The sequence below is a fragment of the Prunus persica genome, chromosome G1 (assembly GCF_000346465.2).
Source record: "Prunus persica cultivar Lovell chromosome G1, Prunus_persica_NCBIv2, whole genome shotgun sequence".
In the NCBI taxonomy this organism is placed as follows: Eukaryota; Viridiplantae; Streptophyta; class Magnoliopsida; order Rosales; family Rosaceae; genus Prunus; species Prunus persica.
In genome coordinates this window covers 17749256-17764225 of record NC_034009.1, presented here as the reverse complement: position 1 = coordinate 17764225, position 14970 = coordinate 17749256, and the positions used below count along the sequence as shown (strand labels likewise).

Sequence of the window (14970 nt, the reverse complement as noted above, 5' to 3'; positions counted from 1 at the left end):
TATCATATGAATATGAAAATTTCAATAACCCACTCTCAATATTCAATATACTCCCTAAACTCATATCAATCAATATTCAATATACCAAATTATCATATCAAATAGCAATCAATATTCAATATACTCAATCAATTCATATTATCAATCAAGCATAAACTCAATCAATCTACATTAATATGATTATCACTATGATTCATATCTATAAATTTAATTAAATAAAAAAAAATATATCAATATGATTCATATCCATAAATTTCAAGCATAAACTCAATCAATCAATATGATTCATATCTATAAATTTCATTACATAAAAAAAATATCAATATCAACAACAATATATATTATCACTATAATTATTAATATAAAATTTTTCATGCTTACTTGTAGTTGTAGTTGGAAAAATGGGCGGCGGACGGCGGTAAAAGGTGGTGGTGATCGGCACTGGGCCACCGGCGAAGAGTTGATGGAGGTTGTTGAAGGTTGGGAGGTTAGGGTTTGAGAGGATGGGAAGAAGAGCTGTGGAATTGGGAATGAAGGGTTTGGAGGCAGAGTTGAATGAATCTGTGATGTGCTGTGCAGCTGTGCTGTTATCTGTTTTTTTTTAAAAAAAAATAACCTAGCCCAAAACGACGTCGTTTTGAGGCCAGGTCAATTAAAAAAAAATTTGACTGAGCCTTGGACCAAACGATGTCGTTTGGCAAGGCTCGTTTTAAAAAAAAAAGGACGCGCAGCTGAGCTGCGCAGCAGACATCACAAATCGTTGGGGACTTTCGTCGAGCACTTTGTGTGCATGCAAGGGGGCTTCCAGCAGCTATCCAATGGGGCTTTCATGGAGTCCCTTGCTAAATTTCCAGCTTTCCAAGGGGTCGTCCGACCCCTCTTGTCCCAACGTGCATCCACCTCTGGATAGAATGTCATTGAAATCTCCAACTAATAACAATGGTAATTCGTGACTCTCATGTACAAATGTAAGATACTCCCATAACTTTTCTCTTTTAACCCTACTAGGATTAGCATAGATAGCAGTAAACATCCAAGAGGGCTAACCAGGCCAAGAAACACAGGCCGAAATAGATTGATCAGAAGTGCCCACTATTTCCACAGTAACTTTATTATCATTCCATAACAACCATAATCCCCCAGAAAAACCAATCACATCAACAACTCCAAAACACTTAAAACCCAAAGTTTGGATCACTTTCAAAGCTCTCTGCCCACTAATGCGAGGCTCACATATGAACAACATATCAATATGATAGGTACTAATCATGTCCAGCATATTAGTTTTAAACTTGGTGCAAGCTGCACCTCAAATATTCCAACAAACAACATTCATTAGAAACTAACAACTAATGAGAGAACCTCCAGGGGCTAAACCCTTAATTAAAGATCAGAAGACATGCCTTCAACAAACAATGTTGAAGGCATTACTTGCCACTTGTCCGCCAACAGAGTCCATTTGACCTTCAGAGAGATCCATCTTCTCAGGTTGATTCCCATGATCATCATCATTAGAATGCAGGATAGCATCCACACTTTCAGGATCAAAGTCTTTCTCAATCCTTGTATCCAGTGGCCTAATATTCAGAGGCTGGTGGCCAAAAATATACACCCCTTTATTTTTTTTTGAATATGTTGACCGTGGCCCCAACTATCAAGTTCAGATACTGGAGTCATGGCTACAACCTTCTTACCATCCACTATCTCTGTTCGAGCACTAGGAAAGGAACCATACTTAGCTTGACTAGGAAGATAAGCCTTCATTATACTCCCTTCACCTGCATTAGTACCCTTGGTAGTCTCATTAGAAATATCACTAAAGGCATGCCTGGCACCAGACTTAGTATTCTTAGGTTTAGTCCAGATCTTAATACCATGAGAAAAACTAAACTAAGCAGCATCATTAGCATTAATAGAACCCTTGTTCCCCTCCAAACTAGTCTCACCATCATCCCTTCCAAAATTCTCACTTACCATCCTAAGAATATCAAACCTCGATCCCTTTGGTTTAGCGCCATACTCCCTCCTCCCATCATTTTTAACATCAGCCTTAGGTCTCCTTCTTGGAGCAATATTCATTTAAGGGCCACACAAACTCTGCTTGAGATCAGTATCCCTTTGAATACGTTCCACAGAATCAGAGCCCAAATTAGCGTGCCCTCCTACCGCTAGATGCTCACCACCCAACGCTTCAACCCTCTGCTCTTTCAAACTACAATGCTCTCATTTATGTCCATACGTCCCACACAAATAACATATATCAGGCAATCCTTCATATTCAACATTGTACCAATTCTGATTAATTTGAACAAAGGCAATCCACAAAATAATCATTGATTAAGTCAATAAGCTTCCATTCCCCTTTCAGGCTCCACTTTTGTTGCAATATATGTGTGAGATCGACCCAACAATTTCACAATAAGAGCATTCTGCCATGGTTTACAGAAGCATCCATTGCTCTATCTGAAAATTGGATACTCAGGCCACGCTCACCACGAGAAATGACCACATCATCCGCATCATTCAGATCCTCATAATCAGCATCTAAGGAGTTTATATCAATACTCACATTCTGAACCATGTTCACCTTATTCATCAATTTATCCCTAAAACTTTCCACCCCAAAGTCCAAATAAGGTACCTGATCAGAGCCAACCCCTGCATCAGACGACATCATTGGAATTGGATCAGACTCATCCACCAGGTCCGTGTCATGCTCACAGTCATTAGAAGCTCAGACTCGTTTTGTAAGGCAATAGTTCTTAAGAAATGCTCTAGGAGAGCCTTCCTTCATGATTGGAGGAAGTTACAGATTTACCCACTCAAGCACCAAGAGAAGAGCTACCAGAAATCACCACAAATGACGATTTCTAGTGAAAATCAGTCGACGATTGTAGAACGGAAAGCAACTCGTCGCGCGTGGAGTGCGTTCCTTTTTTCAACCTTCTTTAAGTATTTGCAACCTATGAGTTTTCCATCTTCAACGAATTAATAATGTCTATTCGAACTATGGAATAGTTAATACAAGAGAAGATGAATCATTGCAGTCTTCCTAACATATGGGTTTTTTATTTGTTATTTTTGAATTTTCGATGGTGAATCAGACCGAACCAAGCTCTTCGATCCGATCTGTATTTGTCTTTTCCAAGACCGCTAGTTTACCTGAAATGAACCGAAGGTAAAAATTAACTTAATATTCCAACATTGGAACAAAGGAGAATTGAACTCCTGTTGCCAACTTAGAACTCTTGCACGCTACAATACCACCATGCTAACAAACTTTGTTGTATTAAAAGCATATACTAAATATATTTAATGGGTATTAGCATCACTCATCTTTAAACTAAGAGTGAAACCCTAACTCATACGGATAAGGCAACAAATAAAGAACCCTTATCATTATTTGTTGCGCAGCCTCCTCTTCCTCTTCTCTTATGGTGTGTTTACTAATCAAGAATTGGAATTCTCATCAGGAGTTGACTTTCACCTATGGAGGATTCCTACGTTTACTTCGCATCAAGGAATTGAAAAGTAAGTGGGGCCCACACAAAATTAGGAATTGAATTCCTGATTTTGTAGGAATTTAATTCTTAGGTGGGAGGTGGTATTCTAATTCCTGGAGAACTAACCCATTAGGACTTTTTAGTAATTAGTATCACTCTTACCCCAGTTTCATATGATTTAGTAAACAACTTCAATAAGAATCTAGAATCTATATTCTTTCAATCCATATGGTTTAGTAAACAACTTCAATAGGAATCCGGAATATAATTCTCCTCAATCCAACTCCTCATCAATTCAATTCATTCTCAATTCAATTCCTCCTAATCCAATTACGGATTAGTAAACATATCATTAGTTTCTTCGAATTTTCATCTCCTTCTCGCTCATTTTCATTGAATCTTCCTCTCCTCTCTATCTCCAACTCTTCTCTTCCATACCCTCTTCTTCTTAGTCTCTCCCACTCATCTCTTCATCTCTTTCAATATGCTCCTCTCTCTCTTCTGTCACTGCATGGCTACATCTGGAATTGTCTCTTGTTGCACAACTCGTCAACTTCTTTTCTTTCTTTCTCGACTCCACTCATCGAATCTCACAGAGAAACCGGCCAAGCCAAACCAGTTTCTCGGCGAACCGAGTCAATTAGTGAAAGCTGCTTATGGTTAGGCGTTGATGTTCCAAAATGGTGCACCATAAGACTCGGTTCATTGTGCGATTTTCGGCTAATGGCGTGGTTTGGTTCAGGTGTCTAGCGCTAGTTTTCGCCTATTGGAAAGAGAAATATATTCATATATATTAAGTTACAAAAGATCATAAGAGTAAGGGCCAAGAAGATTGTGAAATGAGAGAACCTTTTTTTATCTGAGCTTGTTGTTTTTGGTGTTGTGGTGACAGTGGCTTTTAGCTCTGGTACTGGGGATGAAAGACCTCTAACAAAGAAGCATAAGAAATCAAACGGGGTTGGGAGAGGGGGAGAGAGGAGAAAGTTTTTGTTTAAAAAAAATGTTGTTTAAGTTAATTTTTTTTTATATTTGAAATGCTTTAAAAAAAGTTTTTTTTTTCCTATGTCCTTAAAAGTCATTTTACAACTGGATAAATTTGTCTTTAAAATTTTTGAAGATAAGTGGGTGGGAAAATAGGAGGGGGACTGCGAATTAGATAGAGATGGGAGGCTGTGGCATAGTTTCTTTGTTTTTCTCTCTTTTGCTTTTCTTCTGAAGGGTAATATTGGAACCCAACATCTAACTGGCAAAAAGTTTTAAATTTTTTTTAAAGACATGTGGCAATATTTGAGTGGAAGTATCACCAACTAATGTGATGATACCATATCATTCTATAATTTCTTGTCTCGTTGAAGTAGGAAAACAAATAAAATTTGGCGTTACCAAAATGGGTAGATTTCACAACGTAACAAGGTCACAAAACTAACAATATCTATCCAAGGACAACTCACATTATTATGGCATGACCTATATTTGACGACAATATTGATAGAATGTAACGATTTAGGATTGTTTTACCCCTATATTTGATGACAATATTGACAGAATCTCTTTGAAGTAGGCTGTGAGGAGGATAAGATGGGGCGAAATCCCCGATTTAGGATTGTTTAACCCCTATATTTGACAACAATATAGATATAGGGACGAAGAAAAGCATTCCTTGCTTTTCCCCACTCCGCTAGGAGACAAGAACTTAATCCAAAGAGCTGGCACATAAACATGGAATTTCTACTCCGCTCTCCTAATCGGAAACATCTGAGCCTTTTATATCAGTATGCAAGTTGAATGACTACTGTTGTCAGGCCTTTAACGGGCTTGATGAGGACCCAATAGCAGCATAAGAAAGGGCCTAAGAATTTCAGTCTGACTAGTGTTTCCATCCGCCATCTTATATGCATATTTACGCAAACCATCACTTCGACTTCCGATCCTTGCTTATGATTTAGTGAACCTCTTGCCCTTCTCTCGCGTCTTACTCCTTTTGAGAGAGGGATATTTGAGGATTATGTGGCTAACTTTTGGGGACAAAATCGCAGACGACCTGCATACTCACATGCATACTGATATAGAAGGCTCAGATGTTTTCGATCGGTAGAACGGGGTAGAAATTCCATGTTTATGTGCGAGCTCTTTGGATTAAGTTCCCGTCTATGAGCGGAGAGGGTAAAAGCAAGGAATGCTTTTCTTTGTCCCTCCAGAAAATGTGGTGGAACATGCTTAAACTATGTGCATTTCTTTCGAGATATGAGTGCATTTCTTTCAGGATATGAATGCATTTCTTTCGGGATATGAGTGCATTTCTTGAATGCAAAATAGCTTTTTGTGCCTAAATCTTATCTAAAAAAGAAAAGTGGTTCATCTTCCCTAGTAGTCTCTGGCGAATGAGTAATCAAAGCTAGGAGTCCCTTTTCTTTCATCGAAACTGGTAGTTGGGTCTGGCTCTTCTCAATATGCGAAATCGAAGGACGAGGCGATCCTGGCAGATGAGCCTGAGTTTGAAGCCTTCGAAAAGACAATGTACTATGGTATCGGCCAGGAGGCTCGTGAGTTGATTCACGACTCAGTGAATAAGCAAAATAGAATAAGTAGCTTCATAGGGTGATTCAGAGTTTTGGAGGAATTTAGGGAGATTCACTATTATGCCCAATTTAGGAGCCCGAATTATAAAAAAAAAACTATATGAAATGGACTTTAGAAATACACCCAAAGCCCATTTACAACATAACAAAAATACTTTTAACTTCTTTTAAATTACAAAGCTGTCATTGATTTCTTAAAATAAACACAACCCCAAAACCTCATAAAAAAGCCCAAAACACTCAATAGGGTATTAAAGTAAATTAATAATCAAAATTAAATTCAATAAGGTAAGTTGTCATTTTTTGGGTTTGTTTATAGAAATTAAAATGGTGTAGGGTTTAGTTATAGTTTTAATGCTAAGAATGGTTATATGACTAAATATCTCTTTAAAGAATTTAGTGACCCTTGGGTCAAATCTATTTGGTAAAAAGCTTTTAAGCAAGTAAGCGAGTAAAGAAAGTAGACTAATGATGTTCACCCGTGAGTTAACAATCAAGATTCCTAGGCACATCGTCCAGTTATCCAATTCAACAATTATCCCATTATGTAACACTTCCACTCAAATATTGCCACGTATCTTTAAAAAAAAAAATTGAACTGTTTTTCAAACTAGATATTGGGTTCCAATTCTCCCTCAAAACCTCTTGATTCAAGTTATCTTTATCCAATTTTTCTCATGGGCTTGACAGATCTGAGAAACACATCCAGAAAGATCCCAAGAAATTCTTGATACGCAGAAATAAGATTTTGGGCCTCGTAGAATGTGATGATAAAAGCCAATTGAGAGAGAGAGAGAGAGAGAGAGAGGGGGGGCCCGATTTAGGACTATTTTATCCTTATATTTGACAACAATATTGACATAATATAACGTGGTGATACTGTATTATTATATAATTTCTTCATTTATTGGAGGATGCGATAGATTAAGAAGGGTACCGTATTCAAATTTAAATGGGCTACTTTTGTCAACAAATAACGCGTTAATTCAAACTCCCACCAAACACAGCCTTACAGAGTACAATCTAATTAAACGGAGAGTGAGTTTCGAGAGTATAAAAAAATAAATAATCCGTTTTCCCCGTGGAGCCAAACGCCCCCTTCTTCCCTCTCCTTCTGTACTGTGTCTGTGTACAAAACCCTAGTCCTCCACTTTACCGAACACACCAGAGCTTCCTCCTTAAATTCCTCCTTTTCCCTTTAATTGCCATTTTTGCTTCCACGAAAATGAAAAACAAAAATTAATTTTATTGTTTCCTTTTCCATAAATTTCCATTTCTGCATTTATGTAAGTTTATTTTTATTTTTATATAAATGCATAAGCGATCTGATGGGCCGGCTTCGGAGCCGGTACGGACGAGCGGAAGGGTGAGGAGACGGCCCACAGCGTACGGGCGAAGCATGTACTATTACAACACAAGCACCTCCAGCCTCATTCAAAAACGGAGAAATCGGAAGAACAAGACGAAGACCAGAACTGCGGCTTCTCATATTGCTAAGATAATGCGCCATGGCAGCCGTTCCCAAAGATCCACGCAACCCAGTACTCCTCCTGACTCCAATAACCATAATGTAAGACGAACTTTCTTCAGTTCTTAATAATATGGTTCTTGTTTGCTTGAAATTGATTGGATATGATGTTATTATATTTGTTTTGTTCTGTTGTTTGCTAGGTTTAATGATTCATGTGGTTATAATTTTAGGGTTTTGATTTTTAGTAGGGTTTTTGAGGGAATTGTGATGTGAATCTGCACGTTTGTTTGTTTAGTTTGTTTGCTTTGATTTTGCATGTGACTTAAATAATGGTCAGGGAAGGGTTTTAAGTGATTTTACATAAAAGTACTGGGATTTCTCAAATTAGGAGAAATTTTAGGGAAGGGTTGGAGTGGGTTTTAAGTGATTTCCCTCAAATTTAAATTTGGGGAAGGGTTTAGGTTAGGGCAGGAGTGAAGATGACCTAATCCTCACTTCCCATTTCTCATGTGAAGTCTCTGATATATGCACATATATAATTTTTTTTTTTTTTTTTTTTCTGCATTTGTTTTCAGGCAGAAGCATCCAATCTCCGACGCTCTACAAGGAAGAGAAAGGAAACAAAGAATCGTGACCTTTACACAACAGATGACAGTTCTGGAAGTGAGGATTTAGATATAATGGTGAGGTTTTGTACTCAACTATGCATGTTACTTTTATGAAGGTAGTATCGAAGCTTGTAAAACATGATATGTTGCCTGAACTGAATTTTGGGCTTGTTTTGGTTTCAGAAAGCTACAGGTAAATCTATGAAAAATCAGGTTCATAATAGTGCGTGTAAAGATGAGCCATCATCTCCCAAGCATAAAAAGATATTGGAGACTAGACAAACACCTCGTCGTGAAGGATTGCGCCCTCGTCGATTAAAGTCATCAAGAGAACAGTTGGTTTTGCGGTTTGATGATGAACAGGATACTTCAGAAGAGAAGATTGACCAAGAGGAAACTGAAAATGGGAATGACATAGAATACAATGAGGCAGATGATGGTCAAAATGAAGGTGACGGAGAAGATGTGGGTGATGGTGACGGTGACGATGATGGTGATGGTGATGGTGATGAAGATGGTGATGATGAGGAGGGTGAAGAAGAACAAGACGGAAGAAGACGATACGATCTTCGAAATCGTGCAGATGTCCGTAAGCTAAGACCAAGATCTCCTCGAAGAGTGTTGCGTCAAGGAATGGGGACAAAGGTTGGTAGGGATGTGAGAAAGGGTGGATCACGAGTTCATAAGCGCCATCGTATGACAAGGACTGATGATTCTGATGACTCCCTTCTTGTGGACGAACTAGATCAAGGCCCTGCAATTCCCTGGGGCCGAGGTGGGAGCAGATCTGGACCACCGTGGCTTTTTGGGGGACTAGACACGCATGGAACAACAGCATGGGGGTTGAATGTTGCTGCGTCAGGTTGGGGTCATCAGGGTGATGCTTTTGCCACTTTAACTTCTGGAATTCAAACTGCGGGGCCGAGCTCAAAGGGAGGGGCAGACATACAACCATTGCAGGTTGATGAGAGTGTGAGTTTTGATGATATAGGGGGGCTTTCTGAATATATTGATGCTTTGAAGGAAATGGTTTTCTTTCCTCTATTATATCCAGATTTCTTTGCAAGTTATCATATTACCCCACCAAGGGGGGTTTTGTTATGTGGTCCTCCTGGGACTGGGAAAACATTGATTGCCAGAGCATTAGCCTGTGCTGCATCCAAGGCTGGCCAGAAAGTCAGCTTTTACATGCGGAAGGGTGCAGATGTGCTAAGCAAATGGGTGGGTGAGGCTGAAAGACAATTAAAACTACTTTTTGAGGAAGCTCAAAGAAATCAACCTTCAATAATATTCTTTGATGAAATAGATGGACTTGCTCCTGTAAGGTCCAGCAAACAAGAGCAAATTCATAATTCTATTGTGTCAACTTTGCTTGCTTTGATGGATGGTCTTGATTCCCGTGGACAAGTTGTTTTGATTGGAGCAACCAACCGGATTGATGCAATTGATGGAGCCCTCCGACGCCCTGGTAGATTTGACCGTGAATTCAACTTTCCTTTGCCAGGCTGTGAGGCACGCTCTGAAATTTTGGACATTCATACTCGAAAATGGAAGCATCCTCCTTCAAGGGAGCTAAAACTGGAACTTGCAGCTAGTTGTGTTGGATATTGTGGTGCTGATTTAAAAGCTCTTTGTACTGAAGCTGCCATTCGTGCTTTCCGTGAAAAATATCCTCAGGTTTACACAAGCGATGATAAATTTGTAATTGATGTTGACTCAGTAAAGGTTGAAAAGTATCACTTTGTTGAAGCGATGTCAACAATTACTCCAGCTGCTCACAGAGGAGCGGTTGTGCACTCCAGGCCATTGTCCTTGGTAGTTGCACCATGCTTGCAAAGGCATCTTCGAAAATCCATGAACTATATATCCGATATTTTCCCTCCCCTTGCAGTGACATCACAGTTAACCAAGCTTGCTATGCTCTCCTCTGGCTCTGCAATTCCTCTTGTCTACAGGCCTCGGCTTCTGCTATGTGGCGGTGAAGGTTCTGGTCTGGTAATTATCGTGGATCCTCTTTGTATTGACAAATTGGTTGTAATGGGAAGACAAACTAAATTTACTTACTCCTTTAGTTTTACAGGATCATCTTGGCCCTGCTATTTTACACGAACTCGAGAAATTCCCTGTTCATTCTTTAGGACTTCCATCTCTTCTATCTGATCCTAGTGCAAAGACACCAGACGAGGCATTGGTACATATATTTGGTGAAGCAAGGAGAACAACCCCATCAATTCTCTATTTGCCTCAGCTCAATCTTTGGTGGGAGACAGTGAGTGCATGCTAATGTTTCATATCATTGTTAATTAAATGGCTGTCAATGATCAGATTCTACTAGTCTATTTTGTGCTATTAGAGGTTGATGGATTCATTCTGCAGGCACATGAGCAGCTCCGAGCTGTTTTGCTGACGTTGCTAGAAGAATTACCATCAGACTTGCCAATATTACTGCTTGCGACATTGTCAGTCCCACCTGCTGAAGTTGATGCCACAGCTTCTTCAATATTTTCTGATCGTTCAGTGTATGTTATCATTTATTAAAAACCAACCATTATTTGTGAATCCAAATGCTGTGTTTCTGTCTGAGACATTTTTTGTGCTGGTATGCAACTTCCTAATCTTTTATTTGTCTTTCCTGAAAAATAAATCGTTAATATTTCAGTAGCATTTGGTTTGCAAACTTCCTAACCCTAATTGGATCAAACACAGTAGCATTTGGTTTGCGTCTTCAAGACTTTCTTGTTCTCTTTTTTCTTTTCAGCTTTTAGAAGGGAACATAATTTCTCATCCTGATTGAACAGTACCTTTCGGGAAGCAAACAGAAAAAGAGAAAAAAATAAATTTAAGCAGGATAACATAATAAATTGCTTTCAAAAGAAATTTTTTAACTATTAGGAGCTACACCGGAGATTGAAAATTTGTTTTCTTTGTAGACTTTTATTCATATATCTTATTTTTGGTGATGTAATCCATTAGTTGTATTGCGAAAGGAAGAAACAAACCTTTTTGAAGATGAGGTTCATTTTACTTTAGATGGAAAGTTTAAAAGTCTAAGATTAAAATCTACCTATGAAAGTGTAATCACATTGGATTCAAGCCTGCTCAACTGCTACATGATCTGAGGTTTGTGGTGTGCCAAGCTGCCATTCCCAATCCTCATACCCTAAGAGTCTGCATTATAGGTATTATACATGGCATTTCTTGGGTTGTCAAAGAACTGTTTTTAAGATTCTTGAAAATTGATGAAAAAACCATGGCAGCTAATATTAGACTTCCACCGCTAAGATTTTCTCCTTACACTCTTAATAAACAATTATAGCAAAGAGATTTCGGTTTTCACATGTTGTGTGATTGCCTGATGGTTTCTAAAAGCTTTATGTTTTGAAATTTGTTCCCTGGATTGTAATATGATGTTATTTCACTACTATACAGAAATACCTAATTTAAGATTTATCAATTTATTCTCTTATCATAGTTTTATTTTTATTTAGTTCATAAATCATCTGTGATAATTTATTGAGTATTTTTCATGGCTATGATTCTAGTCATATTTTTGCTTTTTGTTATCAGCTATCAGTTGGGCAAACCATCTACTGAAGACAGATTTTTGTTTTTTGACCGTCTCATCGAAGCTGCTTTGTCAGTCTTGTTAGAGGGCATAACAAAAAAGCCTCAAGAATCAGTATCTGTTCCTGAACTTCCCAAGGCTCCAAAAGTGGCAAGTGGTCCAAAGGTCTCGGAGTTAAAAGCCAAGGTAGAAGCTGAGCAGCATGCCCTTCGCCGATTGCGGATGTGCCTCAGAGATGTTTGCAATAGGTTAGATAATCCTTACTGTGTCCCTGTCCCTTTGTGATGATTGGTGTATCTTCTTACTGGTTACTTGCATTTGCCTGTGGTTTACAAAGTGAGAATTTAATGAACAATTTGGAAACTGTACCGTTGTAATTTTTTGTAATACTTCCTCATCTTTTTCCTTTCCTCGTCTGTAAGTAGTATCCGTTTTGCTTAAATTAAGAAATTGAGGCCTCTGTTTAGTCAAGCCTTGTTTTTTTTTTTTGTTGGATTGCCTCATTTTATTCGGAATAGGGGCCATTTGGCTCATGGCATGAGAATGATTCATTATATATATAATTTGTCTCTACTTATATACTTTTTTTTTCCTATGCTGCAGACTTTTATATGATAAGAGGTTTGGTGCTTTCCACTATCCTGTGTCAGAGGAAGATGCTCCAAACTATCGCACAATCATTCAGAACCCTATTGATGTGGCTAAGCTGCTGCAGAATGTAGACTCTGGGCAGTATATTACATGTTCTTCATTCCTGCAAGATGTTGATCTTATAGTTTCCAACGCAAAGGTTTGTGGTGCTTGCTGTAGTTTTTACCTGTTAATTTATAATAATTGCAATGACATCCGATAGACTGAGAGGACTAAGGAGGTTGGCCATTTCATTTTGTTCTGTTTTTGTAATCATGACATGTTATTCTGTTTTATGTTGCCTTCTGTTCTTTGATGTCTCGTGACGTGGCATTTCTTTTTCCTTAGGTTTAACTTTTAAGAAGCATGGTGTCTCATGGTAGTTCATTTGCACTTCTTTCGAGTTTGGATTTTATTCCCCTTCTACCAACGTACAATGTTCGAAAAATCGCTAGGTGGTAGGCGAGTGGCAGGCAGGGGCCTAGCGCCTAGAGGAGTAACTGGGGCCTTGGAGCGGCGCTTAGGCGTTTCTTTTTTTATTATATTTATTTTGTATTATAAATTATAATTTATACCAAAATCATGCAAAACATAAAAACTGGGAATATTTGAAAAACATTATGCTCTCGCTCTTGATTTTTGATTTTCTGATTTCTATGTTCATGAATATGTTGTGCAAAGAAAGCCCAAAATTGTTGTTGTCATTGTGTTTGTTTTGTAAATTGTATCATGTGTCAGTTTTATGTATTCTGCTATCTTGAATTCAGGCTTACAATGGAGATGATTATAATGGTGCTAGGATTGTTAGCAGAGCTCATGAGCTTCGAGACGCAGTAAGTTTGACTGTTATTATTATTATTTATATATTTTATTTGAGGCTTTTGGCTTTTGCATTTCTTATATGTATTATTTTTCTCCTCAGGTACATGGGATGCTGTCACAAATGGACCCTGCACTAGTTGCATATTGTGACAAGATTGCAGCTGAAGGTGGTCCAGAACATATTCCAGATGGTTTAGGGGTATCTACTTTCCCCGTGATACCTGTTGTACAGCTGGGAACTGTCACTAGAGCAAGTGCTCGACTTCGTAATGTCCAGCTGGAGGTGCCTGTGGATCAAAATTATGAGGCTTGCAGACGGCCAAAGAGGAATGTCGAGCCCCAGCTGGAGGTGCCAGTGGATCAAAATTATGAGGCTTTGAAACAGCCAAAGAGGAATGTAGAGCCCCAGCTGGAGGTACATGTGGATGAAAATTATGAGGTTTTGAAATGGCCAAACAGGAATGTTGAGCCCGCACATGCAGGTAACTCCGAGCCTTTCCATGGCTATAAACATGTTTTATATTTTAAATGTAACTAAATGTTTTATTTTTCAATATTCAATTTACTGTCTAGCGTCTAGAGTTGAGTGACTTTAGGACTGCTCTTGGTTGCCTCATGTAATTTTGAAATATTTATTCCTGAGAACCCTCATAAGAAAGAAGGCTAAAGGCAAAAGAGATTGTACGAATGGAGAAATGAAGGCTTAATCAAGGCCGTTGGTGTAGTCCAATGTCACATGCTCTAAATGTTGAAGTACAAATATGCATCTTTCCTTATAAAGTGTCTTCTAGCATTCCAAAAGTCTTTCTGAAGCCTTATTTTGTAATTTGATATGCTTGTTAGTTGAACATGGTTTTCAATTTTTTTTTTCCAGCCTTCTATGAATAAGATCACAATTTCACTTCTTGATGTTAACTTTCCTGGTGATGATCAGCTTCAACTGCAGAGGACAAGTCATGGCTTCAGGATTCAATACTGTCCAAGTCATCGCAGGGACCTGAGACAAATGAAACTAATCCTGAAGTGCCAGAATCCTCCCATCAGCATGAAACTTCTGGAGAAATTTCTGGCCATAATTCTCATGTGATTGGATCCCAAGACATCACCATGTCAGATGGTGAGATGACAAACCAAATAGAGTCTGTTAGGCGACTTTTTGTGGAAAGGACTGAAAACTATGACATTCCACAGCTAGAGAGGCTTTATACTAGAATTATGAAGGGCATTTTTGACATCAAGCACAAAGGTGATATAGATGGCACCAAGCCTTCAATTTTGAGGTATTTATTGAAATTTGCGGAGGGTGAAGCAAATTTATGATTTCTTAAAAACAAAGTATAAATCCTTTAGTCAGATGTAAAGTCGGGATCTTCTTTTTATTGCAGATTTGTTGAGTTATATAGATCTCCCTATCTCTCATACTTTTTGTGTATACATCTGATCTTTACATGGCATGCTGACGTGTTGTGACGAATCCATCCGTTGTGTTTTAATTATTAATCTCCTTATGTTATAACATGAAAAGGTTCGTAATGACTTAAGCATGCCCACATAATGTATTAGATACACAATTTTTTTGCCGAATACGAGGTAAAGTCGCTCTTGTAGACACCATCGTAATTGAGGGTATAGTATCCATATGAGGATCCTACTTGTACTAGGTTATCAATGCCGTTCAGGAAAATCAAATCGGTTGGGAGTGTGCCTAATCAACCAGGTTTGAAACCTTTCGACCAAAACACCAGGTTTAAAATCATACAATGTTGAGAACAGTTTCTTGCCAAAAAAGTAA

General features: G+C 38.4%; 1 protein-coding gene across 1 annotated transcript; it reads left to right on the top strand.

Moving 5' to 3' along the window:
* On the top strand, positions 7068-14654 carry LOC18793170 (ATPase family AAA domain-containing protein At1g05910). Its single transcript, XM_007227305.2, has 10 exons — positions 7068-7652; positions 8129-8236; positions 8345-10156; positions 10242-10430; positions 10538-10680; positions 11729-11974; positions 12330-12516; positions 13124-13189; positions 13279-13660; positions 14113-14654. Exons 1-10 carry the CDS (start codon positions 7395-7397, stop codon positions 14496-14498), a joined length of 3777 nt encoding a protein of 1258 aa, XP_007227367.1. The 5' UTR covers positions 7068-7394; the 3' UTR covers positions 14499-14654.

Coding starts and splice junctions, on each gene's coding strand:
- LOC18793170 (XM_007227305.2), top strand. CDS start 7,395: ATGCATAAGCGATCTGATGGGCCGGCTTCGGAGCCGGTACGGACGAGC. Junction 7,653..8,128: donor CTGACTCCAATAACCATAAT/GTAAGACGAACT, acceptor ATTTGTTTTCAG/GCAGAAGCATCCAATCTCCG. Junction 10,681..11,728: donor ATATTTTCTGATCGTTCAGT/GTATGTTATCAT, acceptor TTTTGTTATCAG/CTATCAGTTGGGCAAACCAT.